The 20782-nt window shown below is 43.3% G+C and overlaps 1 protein-coding gene across 1 annotated transcript in view; it reads right to left on the bottom strand.

Moving 5' to 3' along the window:
- LOC147612496 (putative mitochondrial adenine nucleotide transporter BTL3) overlaps positions 1-9204 on the bottom strand; it is a 41240-nt gene extending 32036 nt beyond the window's left edge. The window contains exon 1 of the mRNA XM_086783124.1: positions 7949-9204. Coding sequence (XP_086639250.1) covers positions 7949-8727 — 779 coding nt within the window. The 5' untranslated portion in view covers positions 8728-9204. The remainder of the gene's footprint in view (positions 1-7948) is intronic.
- Between the last annotated feature and the right edge of the window lie 11578 nt (positions 9205-20782).

Genomic DNA, 20782 nt, shown 5'->3' with positions numbered 1-20782 from the left:
TGAAGCTGTTATGACAGCCGTTCACCTTATAAACAGGTCACCTAACACGAGGCTTGGTGGGAAAGTGCCAGAGGAAGTATGGACAGGGAAGCCTCCGTCATACAAGCACTTGAGAGTGTTTGGTTGCGTTGCGTACGTGCACATACGCAGGGAAATGCGCACCAAACTTGATCCTAAGTCTCACAAATGCATATTCCTAGGATATGGTGACAGAGGTGAAATGGGGTATAGACTTTGGGATCCCATGAATAGAAAGATCATACGCAGCAATGATGTCATTTTTTATGAAACATGCATGTATAAGTAGCCTGCAAGGCAACAGGAGCCTGGCAGAGTCATCTTTGATGATGATGGACATCATGGACAACAACAAAGGGCTGTAAATCAGCCATTACAGCAGGAAAACCAGCCCTTAAATGGTGCTGAAAATGGTCCAAATGGACAGCCAGAGATGGCAGAAGATATCCCTATGGATATACCATAGTTAGAAGAAATACCGGGCATGATATTTCAGCCTTATGGCATGGAACAGGAGCCACCAATGGGTGATATGCAGGCTGGACAGCAACCTGCAAATGATGGTCATTGGGTACGGAGGTCCACTAGACCCTCCAGAGCCCCTGACAGGTTTGTTCCAGGGGTTGACTATTTGATGCTTACTGACTGTGGGGAGCCCTCATGTTATAAGGAGGCTTTACAGAGGGCAGACAAAGCTCTATGGGAGCGTGCCATGAAGTCAGAGATGGATTCTCTGCATAAAAATGGAACTTGGAAGTTGGTGCATTTGCCTGCAGGCAAGAAGGTTTTGCCATGCAAGTGGGTATACAGGCTCAAAGTTGCATCTAATGCAAAGCCAAGATACAAAGCCAGGTTAGTGGCTAAGGGCTTCAAGCAGGAATATGGTGTGGACTTTGATGAGATCTTCTCTCCAGTGGTCAAAATGACCACACTTAGAGCTGTGTTAGCCTTGGTTGCACATGATGATCTGGACTTGATTCAGATGGATGTGAAGACAGCTTTTCTTCACGGTGATCTCCATGAGGAGATATATATGCAGCAGCCAGAGGGTTATGTAGTGAGTGGAAAGGAGAAGCTTGTATGCAAGCTGAAAAAGAGTCTTTATGGGCTCAAACAGGCACCAAGGGAATGGTATCATAAATTTGATACATTCATGAAATCCCAGAAATTCAGGAGAAGTGACATAGATCACTGCTTGTATACCAAGAAAGCTGTGGATGGCAGTCTATTGATCCTCATCTTGTATGTTGATGATATGTTGATTGCCGGGAAATCTCGTAAAGAGATGGATGCCTTGAAGAAGAGGCTGCATGAAACCTTTGATATGAAGGATTTGGGTGATGCAAATCACATCTTGGGTATGCGGATACTTCGGGACAGAAATCAGCATGTGTTGTATTTGTCTCAGAAGGAATACATTGGCAAAGTTTTGCAGAGGTTCAATATGGACGGGGGGAAGAAGACTAGTACTCCTTTGCCTCCATATGTGAAACTCAGTGCTATGGACAGCCCACAGTCAGATAGAGACAGGGCTGATATGGCCAAGATTCCGTATGCTTCAGCTTGTGGCAGTCTCATGTATGCCATGGTTGCTACTAGGCCGGACATTGCATTTGCAGTGGGAGTGGTTTCTAGATACATGGCCAACCCTGGCAAGAAGCATTGGGAAGCAGTGAAAGGTGTCATGAGATACCTGAAGGGCACACAGGATTTGTGCATTTGTTTTGGCAAACAGGATGCATTAGTGCATGGTTACACGGATTCGGATTATGCCGGTCATCCAGATAACCGGAAGTCTACTACCGGTTATGTGTTTACATTCACAGGAGGTGCTGTGTCATGGATATCCAGGATGCAGAAGTGCACAGCCTTATCTACTACAGAGGCCGAGTATATTGCAGCCACAGAGGCTTGCAAGGAGGCATTATGGCTATCTCGGTTAGTGGTTGATTTGGGTTATACAAGGGATATTCCATTGTTGCATTGTGACAGTCAGAGTGCCATCCAGTTGGCAAAGAACCCTGTCTTTCATGCAAAGAGGAAGCATGTGGATGTGAAGTATCACTTCATCAGAGAGGTGATAGAGAACAAGCAAATTCAGCTTGTTAAGATTCACACGGATGACAACCCAGCTGATCTGTTGACAAAAAGTTTGCCTCCGGAGCGATTTGCTCATTGCAGACACTTGATGGGCATTGGATGAGGCCAGTTTCAGCCTTGATATGGCCTTGTATATTATCATGTACATGCTGATTTTTTTTCTTTTCCTTTACTTAAGGGCACTTTGCCTTTAAGTGGGAGGTTGTTGGGGTAAAGGCATTATGCCCGCCCTTATAGTGTGTACAAGCCCATAAGTTACAGTACATAGTACACTTAGTACTTTTAATGTACTAAGTGCACTATGTGTACTAGTGCAATATACATGTGTGATAGAGGAGTCACACACTCATATCTTGATGAGTTGACTTATCCCCACAACTCTCTCTCTCTCTCTCCCTTGCTTCTCTGTGTATGTCTCCCACATGAATTAACCTAACCCTAATTCTTCTCTCTCCCACACAACAAACGCGTCCCATACATAAGCTGCCATACCTGCTCTGGTGTGGGCATGAGCCCACTAAGTCCACCAAGGAATGGCCTCACCTTCCAAGTACCAACTGGCTAAGATCACTCTATCAATATCTGTTTTCCTAACTGCGGCAAAGTAAGCTTCAAATTGATGTAACCATGAATAAAGAGTTGTGGGATCGAGTTTACCACTATACTTACTAAAGTTCATTTTCTCGGGAAAATGATTCGAGGGCGCTGTCGGTGTCAATCTAGCGTCCAAAGCTCTGAGGTAACGCTCGTGTTCCACGCATCGCATGGCTTCGTCTTCTCATTGTCAGATCTCCAATGCACGCATCTGCAACTCCAGCAAAGAGCTTGGCTGCGGCTGTGACCCCGCGAGAGGGTCCCTGTGTCGAGGATCTGGTATCTGGGATACGGAAGGAGAGGGAGGAGGAGATGGAAAACGCAATGCTGGAGAGCGGGTACACTCCTCCAGAGCCAAGATCTGCGCCTTCTGCTCATCCAACTTCGCGGTCTGTTCTGCGATTGCTCGCATCATCTGCTGGAACATGTCTGTGACACTCAAGCTTGGTGCCCTAGCTGGGGTGCCTGGTGCACTACGGTCCCATGGTTCTCGGTCTCTCTCGTCGTCGAAGCTCGCCATAGCAGGAAAATGCAATTCCTTTCCGGAACGCAATCTGACCATCCACTATCTGTGGGAGTCTTCCGGAGGCTTCTGGAGGCTAAAAACCAACCGTCCTTCGAGGGACAGGAGTCACTCCGAAAGGGGTAGTCCACCGGCGTCTAAAAACCAACCACACGAGCGAGAAAAAATTATGGTTTCTTTGCTGAATCTTTGTACTTGAAGCAGGCTCTAATACCACTGTAATATGCGGAAGCTTCAGAGAAGAATCGGTAACTTCAAAACTCAAAAATCAGCACTCTTTTTGCGACAGAAATTAACGCACAAACTGAAAGGAGATGTGCAGAAAATAGAGAGAGAGAGAGAGAGAGAGAGAGAGAGAGAGAGAGAGAGAGAGAGAGAGATGGAGAGGACACAGTATCGGGTCCCAATTACCCTCTGTAGGACCCCCACCACGGATGGTGTGTTTGCTTTATTAGAATGATGTGAATCTGAAAAGAAAATACAGAATTCTTGACCTTTCTTGGCTGGGAAATCCCTGCCCTTGACCTTCACAAGTCCACCCCTTTGCTTGAGCTCTTGGTGAATAATGAGATGAATGAATGGGATTGTGGGCTCACCCTTATATAGTACTCCTACTGCAGCAATCGGCCAGCACAAAGCCAGGCGGCCAGCATTTAATGTCCCACGACTGTGAATATCCAGCAATAAATGCTGAATAAAATCTCATAAAATGCTGCGTTTTTCCCTATCAAGCTGAAAGGTGATGCGCCTGCTTCCAGAGGGCTGGGCACAGCTTTTGCCCACAATCCAAGGGCTGGGCAGCCTGTATGGGCTGCCCCATACTTGCCCTACAGCCATGTAAAGGCTGTAATCTCCTGGAATCTGCCTTATTCTTGCCCTAGGGCTGTCCTAGGGCCCCTCCATGGCTGGTGGGTTCAGCCTGGGCCTTCCTGGCCCTCATGGGGTTGGTTCCACACCATTCCCATGCCCACACTAAGATCCGGGGTAGCCCTATGGGCTGGCCCCTTGTCCTAACCACTATCTACTCAATGATCTGGCATCCGGTACCATACCAGATACACAGAACCACTAACATCATTCTAGAGGGAGACTCACAGCGCGGACTGGCACTGTTTCATGTGCAGGACAGTGCTGCACACCTGACCTTAGACTCCTGTGCAGGACAACGCACACCTAACCTCGGACATCTGAGATGGATCCCTGGCTAACTCGTCCCGGACTGGGCTCACATGGGACCAGTTCACTATCCGAGGTCCTGCACCTTCTGTACAGAAATGTCTACATGGCATCCAAGTGCGGGATGCACGTGACATGATGAGCATTTTGTTGCTCTCTGGGACAAGGCAACAAGCCAGGTAGTTTCGAAAGGCGGAGTGGAGAATGGAGTTTACAAACTTTCAGCACTCTCTCTCCCAACTCCTCAGTTTTGTGATGAGTGGCACTCTGGTAATGGCCACTTAAGTGTGGATTCGCTGCAAGTGCAAGCTTTCCGAGACCAAATGGAGGATAGCTTGCTAGTTGATGGCAACAGTTGGCAGGAACTTTCTAGTACTACAGATGTTGGTAGTTCTTGTGTTCATCAGTCAGAGGAAACTTACTTATGCTCTGATGTCTCATAGTATTCAGGACAAAGAAACTCCTGTAGATGAGGAAGTTCTTTCCACGGGGACCTCTTGGAAAGCCAGGCAGGTGACAGTTGATTACTTGCAGAAGGAGGTGGATGTTGCACATTCTCCAGGCTTTGTGGTTCCGGATTCAAAGAGGGTTGGTTACAGGTTTCCGAAGGCCTTGAGTGGTCTTAAGCAAGTTTCCAGGACTTGGCATCCCACCGTAACAGTTGTTGATCCTTGTGAGCAGTATGGTGTCTCTCTGACTCGGAAGCAGAATGGTTCATTGTTTTGGTTGATGTATACCAGATTGGACGGGAGCTTCCTGATGAGGCTGTTGAGCTCGTGTTTGCAACTTTGGGAGGCAAGATTGCGTATCTTGTGGTTTCTGCAACATGCGAAGGATCTTGGACTCTTTTACACAGGAGGGGGATTGATGGATGGAGTCCGACTCCAAGGTTGGAGTGACTCAGATTGGGGAGGAGATCCAGACACGAGGAGATCTACTTCAGGTGACAGTTTTACCCTCAGCTCAGGAGCAGTTTTATGGAGCAGTGAGAGGCAGCTATCTCTTGCCTTATCGACAGAGGCAGAGTACCGGGCTACTTGTGCTGCTGCTTGCGAGGTGGTGAGGTTGCAGAGGTTACTTGGCAGGATTGGGTTTCCACTAGTGGTCATCCAGAGGCACTTTGTTCATGAAAAGATCGTTACTGATGACATCTTGCTAGAGTTCTATTCGACGGAGGACAGTGCGGTGGACCTCTTCACGAAGTCGCTATCTCAGGCGTTGCTCCGACGGCACTCTAGCTCCCTGGGGTTAGTTTCACAACCAGGAGCTGAGAGGGGGTGTTAGAAGTCATCTCTTGTCTATACATATACACCACGGCCTCTATTGTGGGTGTGCCCGCCCTTATCAGGTGTTTTCTCATTTTTCCCCTCTCCATATTTTTTTCCCATTTTTCCCTATTTTTCCATGGGTTGGGTGGCTGCCTTGTGATGGCAGGAGGACCAAGTTGCTAGCCGACTGCATCAGTTTGCATGAGTTCACATTCTGGAGCTGGCCGACTGGTTTGGACAGGTCGTGGACCTTTTTATGCAGGCCGACTGCTGTGTGCAGGTTGTGGGCTTTTTTTCTCTTATCAGTTGTCCCTCATGCAGGCCGACTGCCTTCTTGGGGCCATATAAAATGGCCCCATTGCCCCATGCCATTGTATTATTCATTTCGGGATGTTCTTGTGTATATAGAGCAGAGTTACACGCCTCTCTCTCTCTCTCTCCTTCTCTTGTGCTGTCTATTTTCTGCACTGTACTTGCTCTTGTGTTCTCAGATTTGGTTATCATCTCCGCTGCATATTCTAACAAAATGCATGTAGACACAAAAATGCAGCCAACAGAAGCTTGCAATTGATGCTTGATAACCAAGCACAGGAGCAGGGCAGCCTGAAGAGGAAAACGCAGAAGTGAGAAGCCTCCGGGAGAAAGAAAACGCAGCTATGATGAGAAAACACAGCCACTATGTTGATCTCCAGAAAACGCAGCCACTATTATGAACTTTAGAAAATGTAGCCACTGGTGTGAACTCCAGAAAACACGGCAAGGGGGAAGGATAAAACTCGCAATGTAGAAGGCAACCAGGTACCTAAGCAATTGATACCATGTTGAAGTATGCACACGCAGGCGGAAGCGTAGACAAAACAAGAGAGAAAAGAGGGAGCAAAGGAGAGAGAGCTTGCAGACAAGATCACCTTTTATAATAGCATGAAGCTTTACAATGGCAATAGCCAGCAAGAAAGTGTTGCACTGAGCTTGGAATAGCTTGACTGACAAGTGAATATGAAAAGCCCCTTTTATAGTGAAGTGAGGGAGCTGGCCGACTGCTCACGACTTCCTAAAGTAGAAGAAATAGATAAAATCCCATAAAATAGGGAAAGCCCATATACACTGAGATGCACAATTTCTAACAATTGTGCTCACTGCCAGTGCCATGGGAACCATGATACAACCTATTGTTGGTACCAGATAAACTCAGCACCACAACCTTTGCTCTCGACGCCAAAGCAACCACTAGCCCTACCGCCCATACCAAATGCTTCTCGACCAATGTATAATCCAGTGCCCATTTATCAGAACCCTATACCGAGAGTATGTATAGACCACCACCAATGCCAAACCCACCTCCGGTATATATATATATATATACCTAGATGAATCCGGGAACATGCCCAAATTCACCTTATAAGAAAGTGCAATTTATAACCTCATGGTAGTCATCCACAAGAAAATAAACCATCAGCTCCATCATGCATAGCACAGACTAGATACTACGACATCCCCACTAACGTCATCAGTACCCAATAGTGGGTGTAGAACTTGGTATTAATATATACTCCCACACACACCATAGTCACATGGGACGCAAAATGGGGATGGGGACGGAAAGGATTGAGAATGGCCATTCCCTGTGACTATAGAGAGTGACATGGGACGGGAATGGGAACGGAAAGATGCTGCCATCCCCAACATTCCCAAGACTAAAAATGCACATTCCCTGTGACTATGACACACACACACACACACTTTGCGGACACACACACACATAAGAGCATACATTTATACAAAGGTCTGTGTACCGAGTTTCTGTCCACAGCTCCAGTATTACCACCCCAATCAGTTCCTTCTAGAACCACACCAGTACAACAGTATGTTGTGACATTGCCAACGGACTCCAAGAGTCCAAAACAAGAGAGCTATGAGTCATATGAGCAATACGATTCATAGGCTAGGTCTTGTGTCATTCTACTAGGTAGGAATAGATAGCTTCCCATACCTGTCTATCCATAAGTATGTCACAGCTACCCTTGCGGTGCAACCCCTTTCAAATCTTTATGGCCCATGCTACACCTTATTACTAGCATACCTATGCTTTCCCTTTTTTTGCATTAAGGTATCTCTCAACCGTTATTGAATTACTAGTCCAACTTATCCTTATCTGTTCATATGTTGTAGCTTGTATAGACATGTTCAATTGATGCTCACAGGTAGAGAATGCATGGGAAAAGGTTCAAGCAAGAAAGAGAAAACTAAGCACGATCAAACTCCATCATACCTGGCAACAATGGTCGAAATTGCACCCGCCAATAGATACTTGCTGATGCTTTGAACCTTCTCTGCACTTGGATGGCTGCCATTCTTCTGCACTTTTTCTAAAGTGTTCAATTCTGCTTCATCTTCTAAACTGCTCTGTCTATCAACCCTAATCTGTTTGGAACTTCCATCAATGCCCCTTCCATGTACATTACCATTTCCTAAAGCCTGCAAGCTGTCATTCTGTGCCAAAAGCTGATTTGGCACAGTTGCATCAGGGCGTGATGCCAGATTTCCTGATCCGCCACCCCTCAACTGCTTCCCAGGCAGCCTGAAATTGTTCCTGGACCTGCTGACGAACTGGATCGAAGGCTTCTCAAAGTGGAAGAGGGACCGTAAGGCAGTAGCCAATGTGGAGGCTAGTGAGCTTCCAGATGACACTGGGACCTCACCATCAAGGTCATGGGACAGATTATTGGACTTGATGCTGGCAGACACTGAAAGGAAGGCGAGGGTTGAGAGTGAAGAAAAGGAGGTGGCAATGGGGGCATGGTCGGAAGTTGGCAATGCAAGGAGGAACGAGCAAAGAGAAGACTTGGTGAAAGGGGATGAGAAGACAGAGGGGAAGGACTGGCTGTTGTCATCAAGATTTCCTGCGTAAGGAAGCTCCCAGGAGGGCAGCAAGATCCAGTCCTTAGTTGATGATGTTATGCAGGTAGGATGCTTCATGTTGCTGCTCTGGCTGTGTGTGCAGAGAGAGCAAGATGAAGAAGCTGCGTGGGAAGTGTTGTTTGAAAACATGGTGGCAATGTGTGCAGGTTCCTTTTCAAGAAAAAAGCAAAATGAAAGGAGCTGATGACCTGATCATCCAACACTGCCTGGTGACAATGCAAGAAGATGAAAGGCGTGAAAAGGAAAAGCAAGACTGAGCAAAACAGAGCTTTATGCTGATCTTTGACGACAAATTGTGAAGCAAGGTTGACAAGGCAGTCAGACTGCCGCCGTAGGAGAAACAGAGTTAGGGTTTCGCAACAGCCACGGTCCTCAGAGAGGGAATGTTCCAGCTAGAAGGAAAGCTGTGAACGGGGAGAGTAAAACACAGAAGCTTCGAAAGGAAGCCCGATGGCAAATTCTGCGTGAAGGAAGGAAGGTAGGGTTCTGACATAGCCAGGAGCTTCGAGCTTGTTGGAAAGGAGGAAGCTGAGAAGGTCCCTGCAGGGCGTCGGCGAAACTCGGCGGAGCACTAGACAAAAACAACGAATAAAATATGCGCCCACAACAATTGTTGTTGGTCAAACCCTTTTTGTGGGTGGGTTTGGAGTCTGGACCCCCTTAGGATACCTGAGAAAGCTTGACCAACATATCAACATTCTCACGTGCTTTTTTTTCTCAAGGCCCTTCACGTTGCATAACCCTGTAGTAGATTCTCTCTTTTTTTGTTTGATTAGGCTTGAAATTGTAGAAAATTGTGAATTTTTACATCCGGCTTGTGTATAACGCACACACACCTCCACCGGTTCAGGGTTCAAGGGTACAGATCCACCTGCAGTTAGCGAGGCTCGAACCTAGTATCTCTGGGATATCCTTCGGCCTCTTTAACCACTAGACTACAGCCGTGGGTGTAGTCCTATAGATTCTCATAACCCTACTGCATGTCTTCCATCTCATGGAAATCCATCAACCTTCCAACTTCCAAGCTCAGTAATGGCAAAGGTACTTTGCATCAAATTTTTAGTGCTCCCATCATCCCATGCAAACACTGCCAGTGTGGAAAAAATAATGGTACTTTGCATCAAATTTATGGATGTTGATATGTGCAAATCATGAGCATCTAGGGTCCCATCAAAAAATTGGCAATGCAATTGCTATTAATTCCTTTACTCAACCTAAGGTAAGTAGCTTTTAGTATGGAAAAAGGGATGGTGGTCCCATCACATGTCACATTTATCAAAGTTGATATGTGCCTTGTTTTTGTTAAAATACAAACAATAAGTAAGATCTTGAGAATGAACATGCAACAAGATCCTAGCTTTAATCATGGAAGATCATCATTTTAATATGTCCACAAGATCTTTCTTTCAAGTTGTGGAAAGTGAGCATGGGAAAAGTTAAATTTTTGCCATAGACCTTTCATTGATCCGTGTTTCTTCATAGAGACACAAAGCTTCTAAGTGCCTTGCTCACAAATTAGTTATGCTTTCAAGGCTATTTGCTTTTTGCAAATCTCAAGGTTGGATAAAAGAGACACATATTTGTTATTTTCTCATCAACTCACTTCAACATTGTTCTAGTTTCTCTTCCTTGTATACTTAATATATCTTCAAAGGAAGTAATGGTCTCCTTTGTATAGATAGTCTTCTTGTTAATGCTTGGAACACACCTTGTTTTCTTTTTCCATTGGTATTCTCATGAGAGAGAGAGAGAGAGAGAGAGAGAGAGAGAGAGAGAGACTTGTATTGACGTCTACCAAAGGCCAAAATGACCGATGAGACTAAAAGATTACATCATGTCGATGGAAATCATCATGGGTACTAAAAATAAAAGAAAGGAACAAGAGTTGAAATGCCAAAGCAGATCCCAATACAAAGAGCGCCAAGCTCTCATATCACCCTAAAATATCTTGCATAGGGTGTTGCATCATGGTACCCAATGTAGTAAAGTTGAACCGACGAGAGAAAGTCCTGTGGTGGTGGGAAATGATGGCTTTAATCCTCTTGTGGTGGGAAATGATGGCTTTGATCCTCTTGTGGTGACACGAACATGGGTAGGGGGCCACGGGGTCACGGGTGTCGGGCTCTACATAGCTCAATGACTCTATCTAGTGTCACTCCTCTCGACCGAGCTCCTGCATCAACCTGAGGTCAAGTGTAGTGGGTGGATCTACTCTCGGAGCTCTAGTCTAAAAGAAGTCGGTGAGAGATCTTTGTGCTAGTCCTCGGGCGGGTGCACCTAGTTTGGGCCGCAATAAGGACTCCATGTGTTTGCGGAGCTCCAGAAGAAAGAGCCCCATGTAATAAGGACTCCTTGTGTCTGTAGAGCTCTAGAAGGAAGAGCCCCACGCATCTCTAGTTTGGGAAATCCATGATCCTAGAAAGTGGTCCAAATCCATCTCAAAAGAGACAGGGTAACCTCCCCCTTATCTCATAGTATATTGGGCATCGCCATATATAGTGGGCCTTTGTCTCAACCTCTATATGAGAAAGCTGGTATATCATGTCCTCTGGTGCAGCTGCCCCTGGCCCGTATCTGGTTGTCTCCACCCTCCACTGATGGGATGAGGTGTGGATCTATCCAATCGCACATTACATACCAAATGGCATATATGTGTCCATGTAGCATGGGTGTATGATGAAACCATTCTCTGCTATCAAGCAAAGAAGATGATCGTTGTAGAAGGCCATCTTCATCCCCAGGAGGGGTGAACGGGTGAACGTGAGGTCCTTTGAGTATCCAATCTTACGATGTCTTTCCTGATGACCTTGTTCAGCTCTGTGTGGCTAAGAACAAAGGACGGGGCCTCTATGCTGTATTGAAACGGGGGGTGCTCCCATTTGCATGCCATGTATATATACCAAACCAAGTGCTCACGTGTGCATATCAACACTGCATGTCTCTGTCTACTACCACAATTGTCTTGACGACTCTACAAGGGTATCTATCTTGTGGGAGCTCCCATAATCTGTGCTAGTATGTCACTGTCTAAAATAGAGCCTTTGTCACGGTCACTATAGCCCCCATCTCCGCTCACACAAGAGACATGAAGGAGGGTGAATGAGAAGAAGATGGGAGAGAGGGGGGGAGGGGGGGTTGAGTCTCACAAATCAATAAAGAGAGGGGAAATACCTCGAACATGGTGTGTAGGGATCTTAGTTACATTATTCAAATTTAATGATTTACTATAATTCGATCATCCAAAGGCTGTTATATGAAAATCTTTATTTAGTAAAAGAATCCCCCAATCATTGATCCCTGTATAATTGAGGCCTAGATATCCTTGCTCTTACTTGTATGTGATAAGAAAGTGAATGGGAGTATGCTACATTTTTACTTTAACCACGCATACAAATAATACAATAATGGAAAAGGTTAAGGAGTTTTCAGTGCTCCCATCATGCAAACACTGCTAACAAGTAAAAAATGATGAAAATATACATCACACATAAGATGATATGTGCAACTCACGAGCATCTAGGATTGCATCAAAAAGTTGGCATGAGGTTAATACCTTTGCTTAACCTATGGTTAAGTAAAACAAACAATAAGTAAGATTGTGAGAATAAATTGGCAACAAGATCCTCACTTTAACCATGCAAGATCATCACTCATTGCTTTAAAGTTGTGGAATATGATGATGGGAATGGTTAACTTTTGCCGTAGACCTTTCATGGATTATTGATCCTTGCTTCTTCATAGAGATACACAAATAGTCAATGGTAACTTTTGCCATAGACCTTCATGGATTATTGGTCCTTGTTTCTTCATAGAGATACACAAATCATCTAAGTACTTTGCTCACAAATTGGTTCTGCTTTCAAGATTATTACTTTACAAATCTTATGCTCAACAATTTCAACATTGCTAGCTTATGCAAAGGCTCCCAAGCCTAATTATGCCACTATAAAAAAAATACGACTTCTTTGCATTGCAACAACTCTAGGGCTTTATACATCTGCATAGTTTGGGTAGAAACACTAACTTTAGGCTTGGGGCTTTATGCATCTGCACAGTTTGCGTAGCAACACCAACTTGTGTGTACCTATTTGTGTCACTTGCATAGTGTCACTTGCATAGCCCGTTGCATAATGGTTTGTTGGTGTTTGTCCTCACTATTGTATGCTATTATTTGTCCTCACTAAGTAATTAATTATTGCTAAATCAAAGAGATTCTAGCTTAAGAGAGGGTTGTTGGTGTAATTTGGGGATCCAATTCTTGGGCAATAGCATTAATATGTCCTAAGGTTCTAAAACTCTATTTACATAAGAAGCCTCCAATCAAAAGCTCAATTTTATCTTGAAGCTTAGGTTGTCTCTCACACAAGGTCTAAAACAACATATCTGAAAAAGTTGACACTCCATCGTCCCTAGCTGGGTTGAAAGCATGCCTTACATCAACTTTGGGTATATTCGCTACGTGCATCAACATGCATTATGCATAATTGCACGGTGGGTTTAAAATATTTACACTATCACATTAGGAGTTAAAGAGTACACATTAGCCTGGTTAACAAGTTAAAAAAGGCAAACTTATAAATTAAAATAAATTAAAATGTATACAAATAAAAATTAACCACAAATTAATTATTAATTACTCACTTTTTTATAAACTAATTAATCACCTTTTTATAAAACATTGATAATCCTAAATTAATTAACATATATAGATTAAAAAACTAAGGCTACTCACTAGAAAGAAGATTCACAATGTTCACTTGAATGCACAATCACGTAGAAAGAGGGGATTAAGATTTGCATAAGTACTCTCTCTCTCTCTCTCTCTCTCTCTCTCTCTCTCACACACACACACACACACACACACACACACACACACACACACACACGCACGCACACAAAACATAACACACAACACACGCACACATTCCAAACAAAATGAGAATTTTGGATGAAAGCACCTTTTTATAGTGTGGATTAAAGATTTCATGCAAGAGCCTTCTATATGGAAGATTTTGTATGAAATTGGGAGGAAATCAACAAACAGTATCCAATATTAGACAAAATACATGAATAACATGGAATAAGTTGCATTAAAAAATGAGGATAAATAATGGAACCTTGGTAGGGATGATGGAGGGATACAGATTCAAAGAATTTGAAGCCCTAGTTAGTCCTTATCCTAGGACATCGATGAAAGGGTATTATTGAAAATGTATATTGGGTTTCCACGTGTAGTTAAAATGTGTGATTGATTAAAAGCAATCACTATAATACGTAGTGTATTTGTAGTGATTAAAAGCAATCACTACAAATACATAGTGTAATCAAACAACATGGGCTCCATAATAGCAATAAAATAGTAGAAAAATACTTTTGTATTCGTTGTTGACTTTACTTCTTACTTCTATTTGATAGCATTTAACATGTTTCACAATTGGAAACTTGAAAAGATCTTAATATAAATAGCTTTATTTGAGTCCTTATATGTATATTGCATAAGTATTATTGATTAAATACACAAAAATAACAAGTTCAATGAAATTCTTTATGAAGATTAACTTATAAAAAATTCTTTAGTGATTGGGTTGATAATACATGTCAGAGTGACTATTTTCTCTATCGTAACTCTTCATATCCTTATTGGTGAGAAGACTCTTGATACGAATTCCAAGGAGTGGAAATTATAGGCCTTTCCACTTTTGAGTACATGTTGTGTATATATGTGCACACATGTACGTGCACCTCTCTCTCTCTCTCTCTCTCTCTCTCTCTCTCTCTCTCTCTTTAATGGATCTAGTATGTTTAACATGAATGTCAACCTCCTATCTAGCCTCAACTAGATTAAAATATCAATCTTTCACCAATCACTTAAATATCTTGTCCACTGTTAAAACCAAGATTCTCATCATCTTAGGCAATCACTACGAATACATAGTGTATTTGTAGTGATTGATTAAAAGAAATCACTACAAATACATAGTGTAATCAAACAACATGGGCTCCATAATAGAAATAAAATAGTAGAAAAGTACTTTTGTATTCTTTGTTGACTTTACTTCTTACTTCTATTTGGTTTGATCAAATTAGCATTTGACATGTTTCACAATTGGAAACTCAAAAAAAATCTTAACATAAAATCGTTTTATTTGAGTCCTATTTATAGAATTATTGATTAACACAAAAAATAACAAGTTCAATGAAATTCTTTATGAAGATTTAAGTATGTAGAATTCTTTAGTGGTTGGGTTGATAATACTTGTAAAAGTGACTATTTTCTCTATCATAACTCTTCATATCATCCTTACTGGTGAGAAGACTCTTGATACAAATTCCAAGGAGTGGAAATTATAGGCCTTTCCACTTTTGGGTACATGGTGTGTATATATGTGCACACATGTACGTGCACCTGCCTCTCTCTCTCTCTCTCTCTCTCTCTCTCTCTCTCTCTCTCTCTCTCTCTCTCTCTCTCTCTCTCTCTCTCTCTCTCTCTCTCCCTTACATTATTTCCACATGGAGGTGGAAGTAGCACAATGGAATACATTCTAGGCTTCCAGGAGACAGCTCAGCTCATACATGATTTCTTCATACCCATCGGAGCTGATCACACATACTTATCTTTCACCATGATAGTCACCCCCCTCCCTCGCCTTAGCACCCACCTCCACCCATCACACCACTGTCCACTTCACTCATGACTATGATCACATATATCAGGATACCCTTTACCATGGTCTACTTGACATGGATCCCACGGCACCTATGGAGATACACACATCACAATTGACTAATCTACTCCACTCCTCTGTCATTGCCACCAGCTCCCTTCATACCACCCATACCCCCTCTAAAGCTAAAGTAGGGATGATGCCCCAGAATGGTTAGTGTACGACAACAAGTGTCGTGAGACTCGTGCTCGCCTCAAATGTCAGAAAGAACTAGGGGAGATCTGTAAGCATGAAGCTCAAAGATTAAACCGATCATTGGCAGAGAAGGAAACACAAAATTGAGCAATACTAGGAGTTGTACCAACTATTCTTGAGCATTAACTCGAAAGAGGCTTGGAGGTGGTTTCATGAGCCACGACCACACACACCCATCACTTATCCGACCACCTGGCATGATCATACAAAGTCCCTCTACCATGTACCAAATCAACCCCTGTTACCCTCTCCACCTGATCCTCGACCCACCACCTTTACTTTTTTCACTTCGAGTATGGTAGAGAAAGCTCTTAAGAGGCTACATCATGAAGATATGCAGATCATACAGGGATACGAGGTGAGCACTTCACTTATGCCTCTACCACCATAGCTCCTTTCCTTGCAAATCTCTTCAATAGGGCACTTGTAGAGGGCTTCCCACACACATGGAGCATGAATATCATTACCCCCATTCACAAATTAGGTGACCCGATAGACCCTGGGAACTATAGGACTCTCATGATTGGCCAAGATATATGGATCATTACTTGAGATATATGGATCATTACTTGAGATAGCGCTTAGCTCTCTAGCTAAGAGGGAGGGTCTTCATGCCTCCATAACAGGCTGGGTTCCACAGTAACTTCTACACATTGGATCATATCTTCACCTTAACGAGCTTGATTGAGTAGACCAAGTCACAAGAGTAGAGACTCTATTGTTGCTTTGTGGATTTCCGAAAAGTATTAGACACAGTGCTACGGGACCGGCTCCTACAGAGATTGTAGTAGGCCAAGTCACAAGAGCAGAGACTCTATTGTTGCTTTGTGGATTTTCACAAAGCATTTGACACAATGCCACGAGACCGGCTCCTACAAAGATTGGTGCCTTCATATATGATTTGGGGGATCATTGCTTTATATGAGAGGGTGAGGGGATGAGCCAGATGCCTAGGTGGTCTGTCCAGATGAGATACATAGCACTATGGGGGTGAAGCAGGGATGCCCACTCTCCTTGACACTCTTTGGCTTGTACATAGATGAGGTCACGAACTTCATAGAAAGAGAAGGGGGGAGTGGTGCATCACTTTAAGGGGTTTTGATAGCTTTATTACTCTATATGACATCATTCTCATATTTGACTCGTAGGAGGGACTGCAGTGCCACATGGACATTTTTGAACATATAGAGGCCTTTCAGTGAACCTTGGGAAAATCAAGGTTATGATCTTTCACAATTCTAGACAGGTTATGAAAGATACAATGATCACATATAGAGGCAGCCAGGTGGAGGTGACAGAATCATATGTATACTTGGGTATTACCTTCACTCTAGTAATGGGAGCCGTTTCTCCATGAGACATGCATCACAGGATAGGCTCACCCTGAGGTTATGTTTCCCTTGCATTGATGGAGCGGCAGTGTCATCAGGCTCACTTCCAGGAGCCTCGCACCAAAGGAAGGCTATTTGAAGCCTATCTCAGTGCCATTGGATCAGAATGGCAAGTTGAGTGCAGATTCAGGAGAGATTTTGGAGGATCCTACTATGTATAGGCGCATAGTTGGAAGCTTGATCGACATGATGATCACGACGCCAGATTTGAGCTATGTTATTGGGTTGGTGAGTTAGTTTATGCAGGTTCCACGAAAACTACATTTGGATGCAGTGAGACGCATACTGAGGTATGTGAGGTCTACTTTGCATTGTGGTGGACTGTTTTATGTACATAGGACAGAGATATGTGTACATGGGTACATAGATGCTGATTGGGCTGGTAGTATCTCAGATAGAAGATCTACTAGTGGCTTCGTATTTTCTTTGGGGAGTGCTGCTGCTGTGACTTGGAGCAGCAAGAAGTAGCCTACGGTTTCTCTATCGACGAGTACAGAGGCCGAGTAACAGAGGAGCTGCTATGGCAGCATGTGAGGTAGCTTGGTTGAGAAAGCTACTTGAAGATTTGGGTCTATCAGTGGATTGACAAGTTGTCATTTTCTGTGACAACATTAGCAGTATACAGTTGGCAAGGAACCCAGTTTTTCATGCTCGCACGAAGCATATAGAGGTCCACTACCATTTTGTCAGAGAGAAGGTCTTGGCAGGAGACCTTGACCTTGTTTATGTCACCACACAGGATCAGGTAGCTGACATCTTCACCAAAGCATTGGGTACAGAGAAGCTCCACAGATTCAGGGCTTCACTTGGTGTACATGAGATGGAGTTGAGCTCAAGGGGGAGTGTTGAGATATCAAGCTTGTCTAGTGAGGCGGTTGACACTGATGTGGTTGCTCTATAGCCACCTCGTACATGAGCATGTATAGTAGTCTAAAATATACATTGAAAACCTGTATCTCTCGGTCTCTTACATTTCTATCTGTACTATTTAATTAATAATCATTTCAGTGAATTTTGCTACTCACTTGACCCACTCTTTTGTTAGTGCTTAGGCACTGTTATATAGCTCATGTTAACCTATAGCCCAAATGTCTCGTCGTGTTGACCCCCAATGTTATGGGCTACCACACCACCCAAGAGGGAACTCCACACATTCATAGTCAGAAGAAGCAATAGACAACAACTATTGTTGGGTACTTACCAATGCTTTGAGCTCACATCCTATGAGGTTCTCCAAGCTTGATTTTGGAAGCTCCACTCCTTTAATCTCCACCTCCATGCTATCAACACGAAGTCGCTCACACCACAATGCAAGGCAATCTTCCTCCACTCTCCCACACACATGCATAGAAGAGGAACATGCACTAGAGTACACACTCTCGCTCTCTCTCTCACCCACAAAACAAAGCAAGAGCTCTCATAGCACAAAGGGGGATTGTGTGTTTCTATTATGAGAAAATGCCTTTTATACAATTGGCTCTTATTCATACTTGGGTGCCTAAAACTTACTAACTAAAGCCTTGGCTAGCCATTATCTCATAATATACAACCTTTATAGTGCCGTTACATTACACTTATTAATGTCCTCAAATGGAGGAGCATCTTTGTTAATCCAAAATGGGATTAACATCCCCCCTACCTGATGTAGGTTCTGTCCTCAGAACCCTTACCTTTGTTAAAAGACCTGGTCACCAGACTCATGTCAATAGAAGTTACAGCATGATTGAAGCTTTTTTAGGGTTCTTAGGAATGCTAAGTGTGATGTCCAGAGCTTGGTGTCTACCATGTCTTCGAATGTGACATGCATGTAACCTAGTAGACCCATGAGGTGATGATAATAAAGCATCATTCCATGCTCATTCAGGCCTCTGTTCATGTTGAAGCATAACTTTTCTGCCTCATATCCATCATACCTTTCCTTTGGTTGATCGATAAGAACTATGATCAACTTCAAAAATCTGACGTAGCCACTATGTCAGGATTTGGTATTCTACACCATGCTCTTATCCACATCATCATCTGATTTATTTGATTGGTAATATCTTGAAATGTTGATGGCAATAATTAAGGGAAGCTATAGCAAACGTGGGAATCCCGTTGCTTTGCCTCATGGAACTGTAAAGGAGTGAGCCTCATTTGGATTGGCATATATAGAGGATCTACTCTTTGTTTTGGTAGGGAACACTGGTACTGAAGGTTGTACTCTGGCATTGTGATATACTCCTTTCTCAAATCAAGTTGTATGCCAAAGTCTATAAGGAGGGGGTTGGTATCATCTATAACTATTACTGTGTATCCACCCCGTGTATGTATTGGATGCTACTTGTGCCACCTGTGAAAACAATAACTTATCATAAATGTTATGATTTGGATTTCCAGTAGGTTGGCCAAGTGTGGGTTTTCCAATTTGGTGTGCCGTGCCACATTTTCCCACAATGTACCTTCGCCTCCCATTGGTAGTAGCTCTGTGAAGTCAGGCATTGGGGCTCGTAGAGGATATGGCACATATGGTTTCCTCCTGGATTCCATGGTCGAGTAGGCGTATGGCAAGATTCTTCTTGTTGGCTAAAAGTTTGTAATCTGCATCACCACTTTGAACATCAATTTGGGATTTAGGAGGGGATTTCTTGCTCGGATGAGGCCCTCGTATTCTGCAGGCTGATAAAGATTTAATGATATTTTCATTAGTAAAATCTTGTAAATCATCACAACGAGGAGGTAGATTACGTACCTCATCGAGCTACCATGGTGGTGATAGAGTAGTTACTGGTGGCAACTCCTCAGGGTCGAGAGGGTTAGTGGGGAATTCAACAGGGGTTAAAGAGAAACGTGAGAATATACAATCTGCCTCAGTTTCGTCAGTAGGAGAGACACTAGGAAAGGGATTTAGGAGTTTACTCAAAAGAGAATTAACCACGGGGTAAGTTACAGATGTTAAGGATCTTGGGGTATCCTCCTGACCTTTCCCTGAACTAGGTGGGTTTTGAGGGGTTTCATAGTCTTCATAAAGTCATGAAGGTCAGTGATTTCTTCTGGCGCTATAGTGGGATATGCAATATGTTCATGATCAAAATGATAATTAACATTAGTAAGCATGGCCTCAAGATGTTTATGTATCTTTTTATAGAGTTTTATGATACCCAGGGGATGATACAAGGTTGATTCAGAAAGATTTAGATATTGATGTGTGTCATAAAATTCAACCCACCCATGGCTAATAATCCACTGGTATAGCTCCTAGCAACAACCTTGTAGTTGGCTGGTGTGGATGGCATGTCATTTGGCAAGAACAGATCGAGTTTGTCGACACTGTCATCCTGAAAGATAGACTGTTGTAACACCCAACACCAACTACGAAGGTTGAGCACTATGGGGTGTTACTTAAAAAAGAATATGTCAGCTGGGTTAGTAAGAATGATATCACTGCTTAATATCCCCATGACCAGTGGTGGGTCTGCGTCCCTTTCCGTATTTTGATGTATGAGGGTGAGATCTCCTAAGCTAAGTTATTTTGTTAGATTTATTTCATATTGAAGAAGATAGAGGGTTAATGTAGATAAAAACAAAGTTAGACATTAGGAATTTTTTGGACCCAAAGAGGGCCTCTTGGATTAACTTTTGATTTGGAATGGACCAATAGGAAGAGGGTTGGGTACACGTTTTAACTTCTTTGACCCTAGGGGGCCTAAGCTTTGGTTTGCTAATGGGGCCTAATTACTACTCTTGTCCCCCTACCTCTTGGGCCCAAACTTAGAGGTCCCCCCACCTAGAATCGCGCAGATTAAAAACCCTAAAAAATTTTAATTTTAATTTTTTCCCAAAAGTGTGTTTTCCCTCTCAACAAACTTCCCTCCAACATACTCTAGGTTTGAA

This window comes from Cibotium barometz, chromosome 45 (assembly GCF_041138505.1).
Source record: "Cibotium barometz isolate CiBa-2024 chromosome 45, ASM4113850v1, whole genome shotgun sequence".
NCBI lineage: Eukaryota > Viridiplantae > Streptophyta > Polypodiopsida > Cyatheales > Cibotiaceae > Cibotium > Cibotium barometz.
This window is presented reverse-complemented; position numbering and strand designations above follow the sequence as displayed.